The 12,409-nt window shown below is 43.5% G+C and overlaps 1 protein-coding gene across 1 annotated transcript; it reads left to right on the forward strand.

The window, feature by feature from the left end:
* The first annotated feature begins 5,616 nt into the window (after positions 1 to 5,616).
* Positions 5,617 to 7,593, forward strand: LOC109862541. Its single transcript, XM_020442607.1, has 2 exons — positions 5,617 to 6,105; positions 7,561 to 7,593. The coding sequence occupies exons 1-2, from the start codon at positions 5,617 to 5,619 to the stop codon at positions 7,591 to 7,593; spliced, it is 522 nt and encodes a 173-aa protein (XP_020298196.1).
* The last annotated feature ends 4,816 nt before the right edge of the window (positions 7,594 to 12,409 follow it).

The raw sequence follows: 12,409 nt of genomic DNA on the forward strand, positions 1-12,409 counted from the left end.
GCAACGGATTTTAGTGCCCTTGGCGCGCCTTGTCTTTCTGACGCGCCTTTTTCCCTCAGCGTGGTATCTTAGGCGTTGTTTTGCTGTCCTTCTCTGGCCTTTCCTGGTTTCCCGACGCCTTCTCTCTCCTGGCTGACTCTTCGGCTTCCTCGTTGGTGCCGGTAAGGTTCGCTTAACCAGCGGTTTTATTTTACATCGAGAAATAAAATTAATTATAATTGGTTTTGTTTTTAAGTCGCGCGTACGCCCCGGAGGATTAACGGTTTCCGAGTGCGATTTCGGATCCCGGAGACGAGTCTTTGTGACTAGGGCGGGCGGTTGCTGCTGCAACCGCTCGACCACGTCACAACACATACTTACAAACATAACATTTTCAGAGCAAAGCAATCACAAACTTATTAATGATATTTATGTGGGATCAGAATGCGAGGAATACTTTGATAATTTAGCGAAAGAAGGACATGCAGATGTTATTTTAAATATTAGACAAAANTGTTTACAATTTTATATCACCGCTGCCGAAGAAATTAGAAAACNATTACCTATTCATAATAAATTCTTATACAAATTACAAATTTTTCAACCACATATAGCCTTAGTTGACAATAACAGAGAAACATCCTTTAATGATGTTTCTTTTATAGCAAAAATGTTAGGTGGTTTTGAAGAAAACGGTTTAAAGGAAGAATGGCTTGCATTACATCTTAATTTTACTACTGAGGAAAAACAGAATATTTCTAAATTAAACTTTAATAATATGTGGAAAGAAATTTTAAACCGTCAGACTGACAATATTGACAAATATCCGAATTTGAAATCACTTCTAAATGCTATTAGATCACTTCCACATTCGAATGCCGAAGCAGAAAGAATGTTTTCTTTATTAACGGATATAAAATCATGTAAACGAAACAGGCTTTCTTCGACTAATGTGAATGCTACCTGCGTAGTCAAATCTGCGTTGAAGACGAGGAGGGAAACAGCTTTGAACATGATAATTAATGAAAATCATTTATCCCGTATGTCTACAGAAACTTTATATGCAAACACACACACACACACGTAACACACACACACACACGTAACACACACACACGTGCGCGCACACATACAGACAGAGAGGGTTTGGAGTCTTTAAATATTGTGGGAGTGACGAACCACAGGGTCCTGATCTCTGCTGTAACACACACACACACGTGCGCGCACACATACGCACGCACACACACATACGCACGCACGCACACGCATACACAGACAGACAGACAGAGAGGGTTTGGAGTCTTTAAATACTGTGGGAGTGACGAACCACGGGNACATACAAGCATCGCGCGAGACAGAACGAACAAGCCAGGCATAATTCTCGCGGCTCGCAGTATTAGCTATAGCTCGAGATAGAAAGAGAGCGGTTNTATATGTCTGTTCTTTTCTACCGCCCGAAGCTGACCGAAGCGCCGAGCGCACACGTACGCGGCTGCTCGCCTGTGTGCGTATCCGCTCCACGCGCTGCAGCATGCTGTAAACGTACCCGAACTGGCATCCCTGCACGACGCTTCCCCCACTTTGGCGCATGCGCACAACCTATTTGGCGTAATCCTTGTGAAAAGTGGATGGGACTTCTAGAGACGACTTCCCGGGCTTTCCGAAACTTCCCCTCAACATTTCGTTAACAATTCATTACTTTTATAGGTTTATATGGTATAATTTTGAAATTGCCGAATTGTTGAAAATTTTGACGCAGACTGTTTATTTATAACTAAATAAACATTCCCTACGTATTTCATGAACAATTAGCCAAATTATATCAAATTTTATAAGTTCTTCCAAAATTGCCTAATTGTGATTTTTTCTGTTTTAGGGATGTTCCAGATGCCACGAGGGATCACCAGGTAAGTAGTTATTTACTTTTACCGATTTTTTTCTAAACTAATGAAATTTTTAGGTATAAACAAAATTTGGCCAAATTGTTAGAAATTTTGATTGCACGTGTCCCTATTTGTTTCACAAAGACTATTCCTGATAGTTTTTCCAACAATTCACGCTTTTTATTTTTCCAGGTAGGATAATCTCAAATCAGGTATAAACTCAAAAGTCCTTAATGTCGATAAAACTTTGGGGATCATCCTAAACCGGTACTACTAACATACCCTGAGAACATTGTCAACAATTGAGGGTTTGTTTCTGATACGAATCCCTGAGGTAAGTATGCACCTATAAACTAAAACTTCCTAATTGTTCACCAAAGTTGCAGGACGTGATGTTGGTCCACCCAGGAATCCGCATACCGAATACCAATCACAATTTACTTTTCAAACGGAAACCGGAGGTAACCCAGGTATGATACTAAACTACCCTAATTGTTGTAAATTGTGCCTATTCTCCAGCCGGGGAAACCGTCCAAACACTTCTCAAGTGTTTTTGTCAACAATTCGTTTCTTTTATTTTGTAGCTACACGGCAATCCTATCCTATACTACAAAACTAAAACCTATCAATTGTCGCCGATATTAGGACTGAAGGTTCTTACAACGGTTTACAACTCGCACGTAAAGTTTTAGCCACAATTCACAACTTTGCCGCAACTTCATATCTGGTAGGTGTCAATTTTAATTACCCCAATTGTTGCCAATTCTTACGTTTTCTTACACTAACAAACCTACTGAGTTCATCCCAGTAGATTTGAACAACAATTACGGTTTCTCACTTAAATATCACTTTAAACGGGTGACCCCTTTACTTTGAGTTATCCTAAATAAAATTTCCCTGATTGGGCTTTAAAACAAACAAAAACAAAAATGCATTAAGTAAAAATGACAGGACAGAGCCTTATACACCCTGCTGCCAATCTTAAAATAAAAATAAATTTGTTTTATGGACTGATTGTCCTTAACTTCTTCTTCGGCTGATCCTTTCCTCACTCAGCCGGTTGACGCTGACCTGCGCTTTCTTGGGCCCGCTTCACTCCCAGGTAAGCGCCAACGCTGGAACTTTTTTCTTTTTTTCAAACGTTGCTTAAATTCTTGGAGCCGCGCCGCTGCTGTAGAGACGGCCGCGTCAAACAACCGGTCCATCTCTGAATCGATTGACTCGTTCAAAATTTGGACGACCTCAACTTTGTTCCCCGAAGTCTCCGGTCGCAAGGTTAGGTTAGGTTATGATCGGTACGACTTATCCAAAGAGTGGGTAAACGGGTAAAAATGCAATCACGTTTAATAATGAAGTTCTCAAAAAATCGTGAAACATACAATATGGCGTCTATACACCGACAATGACATGCATTATCACTGTGACTGGGGTTAGTTGTAATTTGGCCGGGTACTCACGTATACGCCTTTGCCACGGTCGCCAGTTATTTTAACCAATATAAATACTAAGGTTTTTTATGTTTCAGAATTCTCTGGACCTCTCCTGGCCACTTCTGGATATCGGGATATTCGGATGGAAGAAACTGGAAGACACACTACACCATGCAATTATTAGATTGGTATTTAATATATTACACTATATTTTACAGTTTCGTACAACTCGAATATTGTTTATAAATCACAATTTATCACTCTAATATAACTCGTACGCTTTTGAGTCCGCGAAATACCTTGTATTCGTTGCACTCTGTTTCATACATGTTCTCGGCACAACGGTTTCATTACGACTGACTTACGGGGCGTTCCACGCCTTCTTCTCCGCGCGCGCATTTCCTACGCCGGCGCGAAGTAGTTCCCCTTTTTTGATCATATCTTGGAGGGGCTTTAATATTAAGCAGAACTTTTGTGCGTGTGTGTGTGTGTGTGTGTGTGTGTGTGTTACTTGTACGTGTGGTGAGCGTGTGATGTGTGAATGTCGCCTTATGGTGAATGTTTATGTATATGTATAGTATAGTCCACAAGTGTGCTTAAGGTGATTTGTGGTTGTGTATATTGCGTGTATTGGTGGTCGGAGGAAATTGCTGGTCTTCGGACCACGAGCATTCGAACTCACCACGATATACTCATGCCCGTCGTCGACTCCATCTTGGCGACGAGGCAGCTCGAACAGCGGAGGCGGCGTATGAAGGTTACCGCGCAGCACGCAAAGCCCTAAGAGCCGCTATCAAGAAGGAAAAGTCCCGAGCCTGGACTGAACTCCTCGAAACGATCGACGCGGATCTATGGGGCCGCCCTTACCGTCTAGTAATGGGCAAACTTCGCCCCTGGACACCGCCGATTACGGAGAGTTTAGACCTCCAGCTCCTGGAGAGAGTCGTGTCTACCCTCTTCCCTGGCGGGAGGGGTGATTGGCTTTCCCAGGAGCCAGAGTTGGATTACCCTGCGGAGTGGTCCAACAAACTAGGGGTCACGAAGGAGGAGTTCCGTCGGGCCGTCCGTCGGATGACGCGGAAAAACACCGCTCCCGGTCCCGACGGCGTGCCCGGCAAAGTATTGAGCTTTGCTTTCGGACTAGGTCCCTTGGGAGAGCGCCTCAGGCAAATATTTACGGATTGCCTGAGGATGAGCTGGTTCCCTCCAGCATGGAAACAAGCCAATCTGGTCCTGCTTTGTAAAGGTGAGAGGCCTGCGGATTCGCCATCCACGTACCGGCCGATTTGTCTACTCGACGAGGCGGGCAAGCTCTTGGAGCGCATCATTGCCAATCGTCTCATTGAGCACTTGTTTGTCACGAGTAGGTCCCGAGCTGGCCGATTGCCAGTACGGATTCCGTGGGGGACGGTCAACGGTGGATGCTGTTTTCCGCCTTAAGTCCCTCACGGAAGCGTCGGTCAGGCAGGGGAGGAGGGCACTGGCTGTCTCACTGGATATTTCAAGTCCCTTCAACTCCCTCCCCTGGGACAGCATAGGGTGGGCCTTCGAACGTCACAGAGTTCCACCCTATCTGAGTAGGCTCCTCGGTGACTACTTCCGTAATAAAAAGATAAAGATACCGGCCGGTACGGATCACCACTGCACAGGGAGATGCACCGCGGGGTTCCACAGGGGTCAGTTCTCGGCCCACTGTTGTGGAACTTCGGGTACAACATGGTGATTTAGGCCACGCTCCTCAGAGAGCTATCGGTTATTTGTTATGCAAATGACTTTTTGGTAGTTTCCTCTGGGGAGGACTAGAGTTGGACCAGATTGCTGGCCGAATGTGGAACAAACTGCGTCGTTGGCCGCATCGAGAGACTCAAAGTAGCCGACCACAAAACAGAAGTTAAGTGCTTTTATGACCACTGTCGCGGACGGCCCCCAGGACTCAGTTTTTTCGTAGGTAAAACACGGGTCGAGGTACGACCATAAAGTACCTCGGCCTCTATCTCGACTTAAAGTGGCGCTTCAATAAGCACTTTGCTCGTTTGGCTCCCAAGGTTTGGAAGGTAGCCAATGCGCTTGCGCGCATTCAGCCGAACCTTGGGGGTCCGAGGTTTAAGGTCCGTCGTCTTTACGCTAATGTTGTTCACTCGGTGGCTTTGTATGGGGCATCTTTGTGGGCGGAAGCCGCTGCGAGGGCAGGAGTGCGGAGCAAATTTAGATTGCTCCGCGTCTCCCAAAAAGTAGCAGCTCGCGTAATATGCGGCTTCCGCACCGTGGCTAGAGAGACGTCGGGCGTGTTGGCGGGGATGCTTCCTCTTGCTCTCCTTGCTGCCATGTACTCGGCGAGATATTTTCGCCGAGTCGAACTCCAGCAGGAGGGTCTCGCGAAAGATGCTCAGCAGGAGGCCCTCGCCGAGTCGAAGCACCAAGCCTGGCGACAGCTGCTCCTTGATTGGGAGCAGTTTCTGAGCCAGCCAGACGTGGACGCCGTCCAGGAAGTCGTCCGGGTTGTCCGGATCCACTTAGAGGTGTGGTTGGACAACGGGGTCGGACACCTCACGTACCGTGTACGCAGGTACTTACCGGGCTGCTTTGGTGAGTACCTGTGTCGCGTCAGGCGCAAGCCAACAACGCAGTGTCACGAATGTGGGGCGGCCAGTGACTCAGTGGAGCACACCGTGGAAGAGTGTTCACGGTGGGCTCCTGAGCGTCGAGAACTGGTTGCCAAAATAGGTGGGAACCTCTTCCTGGAGGGCCTAATAAAAGCGTTGTGCTCCAGGAAAAAGGAAGAGTGGGGTGCAGTTGTCTTCTTCTGCTCTACTGTGATGAGGCAGAAGGAGGGAGCAGAACAAAAGAAGGAAAGGCTTCCTTTTCCTCTGGGGAGACCCCGAGGGCGTGAGCAAGCAGGTGGCGGGGCCCCCGTTTTCCGCGTTCGTCCTCGAGGTCGTAGAAATCCGTGACAGCAACGTAGCTCTCTCCTTCTTTCCCGTCTTGAAAAAGGAGAGAGTGGTGGTTCGGGGTGGGGGGCGTTGGGAGGAGCCGGCTCCCCTCGTTAGCCCATCACCCTTACGGAGACGCGCTGGTGAGAGCGGCGCTCGGGGAGACTTGCAGCGACCGTCCAGTTTCCGGGGTGGTACCGTCCACTTTGGGGGGGGAAGGGGGAGTGGTTTTCGAAGAATCAAGTCGCCGCAGGACCGTGACGAGCTAGGGTGGGGGCCTCAGCTCGTCCTATACGCGGTCCGAGAAGGGGTGACACTGCGGTGTGTGTGTCCCGCGGTGTCACCAAGTGTGAACGTGAAGCACATTCTGTGCATGAAGGAGAGGGCTCGTATCTCCTCTTCCAGGATTTACTTGAGCTCCAGGGAGGGATCTGCGCGCATCCTAGCACTGGAATTCCGGGTCCCTCTCTATCATGAGCGAAGGGGACACAACGTGGTGGTTTTAGTGGGTAAACCATCTCCCTCTTGCGGAAGAGGGTGAGAGTCCCACAAAACCCTGGCGTTTCCTCCAGGGCCAGGGTATCCATAAAGGATTTCCACTAAGTTAAAAAAAAAAAAGTGACCGGATGGACTTGTAATTTGTTAAACGGTCGCCATCTACTTTGACCCTCTAAGTAGAAAGGCGTCTCATTGTTTTGTTTGTTTCAGGGAACGGACTCACCGGATTGATAAACATCCGTCCACGATGCCTTCGCTTTTGGATTCTCCTCTAAAGTGGACTCTGGACAGGCTTCTCGCGTTTGTTTGGCTCAGAATTGCACCAGGAGGTAAAATATGTTTGTAATAAATAAACCACACTCTTAATTTATAGTTAATAATTTCACAAACTTTTGTTTATTTCAAACACTTATTGCAACTAACAATGTTTTTGTGTTTACAGAAAACAACACTTTTTTAACGCAGATAACTACGTGTGTTATACAAATTGAGCAAGACACGTTTTAGAAGCAACCGGTCTATTCGGGAACTCGTACCCGACTATTGCGCGGCGCGCTTGGTCTCTTCACAAAGACTCGCTTCTCTTTCCCAAGATCCGCACATGCGCAACGCACTTCAGGAATGTGTTTGTCAAATTATAGACGAGACTTTGTAAAATTACTTCTTTAATTACATCACATCTTTTCACAAAGTTTTGCCAATATTCTGATTCCCATGTTATTTTACTACATCCCAAAAAATTTTAACTATGGACAATTTTTGCTCACTTAGTCTCGTTTACGTTTGAGAAACCTATTCCCAAAGTTTCATTTACAATTCATTAACCGTTTTTTATTCCAGGTAGAGTCGTCGACGGACAAGGACTTTGACTAGGTAAGTACTGAAAAGCACTAACACTCCAAATATGGAAGAAGTTTGGTGGGTAGCCTTCTTCGTCGAAGCTCTTCCCAACCTCAAAATATTATGCATAATTCTCATTTTGTTTTTTTTTGTTTCAGGTGCTACTGGTTTCTGAGGACCTACCGGATCTTAGGTAAGTACAAAATCTTAATTATTCGCTAAACTCGTCGTATCGTCTTTACAATGAATGTTCTTCACGCACGCCAAGTATTAACAATAATCACAATTTCAGTGGGAGTTAGTCTCTGGTGACAATAACTACGGATAAAGTTAGTATTCAAATAACAATTATAGGTGAAACCTGCACAAACGCTTTATTTAAAGAAAAATAATACGCACGCAAATTTCTTCAATAATTACTAACTCAAACTGTTTCTTTCAGGTGAAATCGTCGCATGCAGATAGGCCACATATTGAAGGTAAGTACACGGAATTTACTGAATTATGCAAATTATTGCAAATTATGCAATTAATTCTCTTACAAACACCTAGCAGTACATGCAATATTATCAATAATGACGTTCCAGGTGATGTTAGTCGACGGTGGATAAGACAATCCAAGGTAAGTAATAACTTCACAATTATTGCTCAAATTTGGAGAAACGTCTTACTCAACGTAGATTTGCACGCGTGTCAAATATCTTTAACTTTTAGAGTTTTTTAATTTTTTTATCTCGGGCTAGTCCGTTTTTGTGTTGCAGTAAACTACAATTGGCTCTGCCCGGCAATTGTGAAAGTTATTTTCACCACCTGCTACACATACGCTAACCTTTTTTTACGCATAACCTCGCTAATAATTGAGTCGCTCGAGTAGGCTAGTCTCTACAGATGTTAGGTGCCTAACCCTTACAATTATGGACCAAACTCTGTGCACCGACTCAACTGCCGACGACCCATAACCTAGGTAAGTTTTAGCAATAATTCAAATTCTAACTTTACACTAACCTTTTTTTTCTGTTTCAGGTAGCTGTCTGACTATCCCGGAGAAGATGGTGCCTAACTCGGATGAACGGAGTTAACCGTTTCAACAACCTCAGGTAAGTATAGTACCCTACTTATTGTTTTTTCTTTTTTAGGTCAATTTTCCTTCAAACGACTAGTCAATTGTTGCAGCTACACCAATATTAACTTGGGTTAGTTTTCACAGGTAAATATCTAACCCAAAACTAACTTTCCTATTATTGCTTAAACTCAACCAGATTATTCACAACGCTAAACTAAGTTAGTTCTCAGAATTTTGCCCATAATTAGGCATGTTATCCCAACAAGTGTTTTTGATATTGATAAATGTCAGTTTGGCGAGTAGTCCCCTCCTTAGGCCACTCTAAAAACACAAAACAAAACATAAATAAAACCCTCTCTTGATTATAACGCAGAATGGGCATTATGCACCCCGAGTAGGATTGCTACGCAAATATGGCAACTATACAAAATATATATATATATAGACATAAGATAAGTACAAAAGTGGCTAAATATGCGATCCAATACTTGCTCTTCCAAAATAAAATATACTTTGATTAAATAGTCTTGTATACGTGTTGCGTTCTATTTTAACGCTTTTCGTTATCCGGTAGTGATGCTGTTTGCTGCAATGACTTTGCAACGCTGGATGGTTCTTCCGGAACAGGAGCTGCTACCTCCGAACCCGTCGGTTGCAAGGTTTAGGGTAGCATTTCGAAAAAAATATTATTAAATTATCAAGTTGCCATACACTCACCTGCAAAAAAGATGGGCCACCTAACTTTAGCACAACTTTTTACCAGGTTTTAATAGCGGATAACTCCGCAAAAAATTAACATTATCAGGATAAATAAAAGCTCAATTTCAAGCTTAAACATTTTTCTTAACAACCAAAAACTTAAACTTGAGTTACAAACAATATTTTACAAAATGGCGGCTATTGAAGATAGACTGTAAAAAACCTGGAAGAAAATTTTTGTCTTTAAACTGTTGCATTAGTTAAAGGAATCGATTACCTGGTACAAAATTGTATGTGTTGAAGATCATATATTTTCAAAAAAATCTGAATTTATAACATTTTTTTACGATTTTTTTTGACAAAGGTATACATACCGTTTTAAAGAGAAATAGTCACAAAAAAGAACAAATTTGATTAACAGTATTTTTCAACAAATAAATGAATTGTGAAATGTTAGAGGAAGCAATACGCATTATTAAACACTTACAGACACACGCGCAACACGTATACACACACTACGCATGCGTGATAAACAAATGTTACTTACGACAAATTTTTTTTATTAAACACACGCACGTTCTTTGTACATCATTTTATCGTAGTAAAATAAAAACAGTTTTAAAGATTAGGGTTTACACTTTAATTTTGTTTTTGAAGAAGTTTTCCACAATAATTTGTTTCTGAATTACAAATTTTAGAGAAAAATTTAAAGAAAAAGTTACTTAGTTTTTTTAAACGGTATAACTTTCTATAAAAAACTCGTAGAAACATGTTTCAAATACGGAGTTATTTGAAAAGAAATGAGTTTCACAACTCATACAATTTTGTACCAGGCAATCGATTTTTCTAACCAATGCAGCAGTTTAAAGACAAAAGTTTTCTTCTCGTTTTTCACAGTCTATCTTCAATAGCCGCTATTTTGTAAAATATTGTTGTAACTCAAGTTTAAGTTTTTGGTTGTTAAGAAAAATGTTTAAGCTTGAAATAGAGCTTTTATTTATCCTGACGTTAATTTTTTGCAGAGGTATCCGCTATTAAAACCTGTTAAAACGCTCAAATCCGCTCAAGAACGCTTGATTCCGCTCGAATTTGCTTGAACACGTTTATTTCTGCTCAAACACGCTCGATTCCGCTCAAATCTTTTTGATTCCGCTCTAATCTGTAACAATCCGCTTCAATCCCGCTCGAATCCGCTCAAACGCGCTAGAATCCGTTCCAATCCATTGGTATACGCTCGATTCCGCTCAAATTTGCTCGAATCCGCACGAATCCGCTTCAGTCTGCTTGAATCCGCTCGAACACACTCGAATTCATTTGAATCCGCTCAAATTTTCTCGAATCCGTTTTTATCTACAATAATCTGCTTCACTCTAGTCGAACTCGCTTGAATTCGCTCAAACATGCTCAAATCCGCCTAAATCCGCTTGAACACGCTCGATTTTGCTCAAACACACTCGACCGTTCAAATCCGCTAAAATCTTCTCAAATCCGCTTTAATTCGTTCAAATCCGCTCGAATTCGTTGGTACACGCTCGATTCCGCTCGAACGCGCTCGATTCTGCTCGAATTCGCTCGAATCTTCTCAAATCCGTTCCAATCTTCAACAATCCGCTTCAATCCGTTTGAACTCTCTCAAATCCGCTCCAACACCCTTGAATCCATTCCAATTCGCTGGAACACGCTTGATTCCGCTCAAACACGCTCGAATTTGCAACAATTTGTTTTAAGATACTTACGCTTACGTAACAGTATCTTCTCCTGACGCTTTTCGTTTACATACCACTTGTCACTTTTGCATACTTTAAATCTTTCAACGCGCCCGTACATTGTATGCCATTTGTTAGCAAGCATGTGAACATGCACACTTCAACGAAGACTATGACGTTTATTAAAAACGTAAATTTTTTATATCAAAACTTTAAGTTTAGTGTGGCGATTATAGCCACCACCATTACCGACCGACGGCCGGCCGCGCAGTTTGAGCGCGCCGCTGCTACGCGGCGCACGGCCGCGAGCCGTAACACAGTAGTGAAAAGTGCGGCGTCGTCAATATAACAGCGACGCCAAACCGTATTGCCACGATCCGAAAAGTTCCAGACAGCGAAAAAGAAAGACCAAGCAGCAGGACTACCAGCATCGACAGACGACAAGGAGATCAGGATCAACCCCAAGGAAGCTTCTACAATCTCTCTGGCCAAGACTCCTCAATCATCTTCATAATTGGAGGTGCAGGTCCTCATTCCCCGGCTACCTTGGCAAGCCACCGGAATTCCGCTACATCACCAAGGCACCGCTACAAAACGTCACCTTGGGATCTTCCACTACGCATCTCACTAGGTCTCGCTCCCCGCTCCTCGGTCACTATATAAGGAGCAGGAAACACAGAGTGACCACAGTGACTGGGAGACCTCTCCACGGAGAACACGAGCCGTCCAGACAGATATCACCGGCGAGATCCGTAGCAGAGATCACAGATCTACAGAGAGACGACGCCATCGCTCCCGCAGCCGACAGCACTCACTACGGCGATCGCACAGCCCACCGAGAGTACGTCGAAGCAAGAAGAATCACAATCATAACCGCCGTCATTGCAAGCTCTCAAGAAAACCACTTGACACTATAACACTAAACGGTTCTTATCAAAACCTATCTGTATATAGCATGTAAATAGTTGGACAAAAGAAATATATCTTTTTGGATATTAAGAAGAGCGTAATCACTAGCGCTCTTTGATCTATCCACAGTCCCAGCTGCCTACCTCTCGCTGCTGATTCCTTATCTGCTGCTATACGAACACGCCTAAAAATAGTAATCGATAATCTTCGATTAGAAGATATAAACAAAGAAAACGCAATAATACATTTTTCTAAAATGTTTTATTCTGAATCGATTGAGACTAAAACGAAAATGATCGATTTTGTCAATTTTGAAATATTGCCCTGTGAATATTACCCACTTCTCAATTGCATGAATCTCGTGCATAATAGACACGGTGTGCTCGCGCAGTTCGAGCGCTACTTCGTTGCGCGTGAACTTGACACGAAACACTACCGTGCCTATTGATCTTAGATAGACTTTGTGCAAGAT

Source organism: Pseudomyrmex gracilis, unplaced genomic scaffold, assembly GCF_002006095.1.
Source record: "Pseudomyrmex gracilis isolate BER0280 unplaced genomic scaffold, ASM200609v1 scaffold_1946, whole genome shotgun sequence".
Taxonomy (NCBI): domain Eukaryota; kingdom Metazoa; phylum Arthropoda; class Insecta; order Hymenoptera; family Formicidae; genus Pseudomyrmex; species Pseudomyrmex gracilis.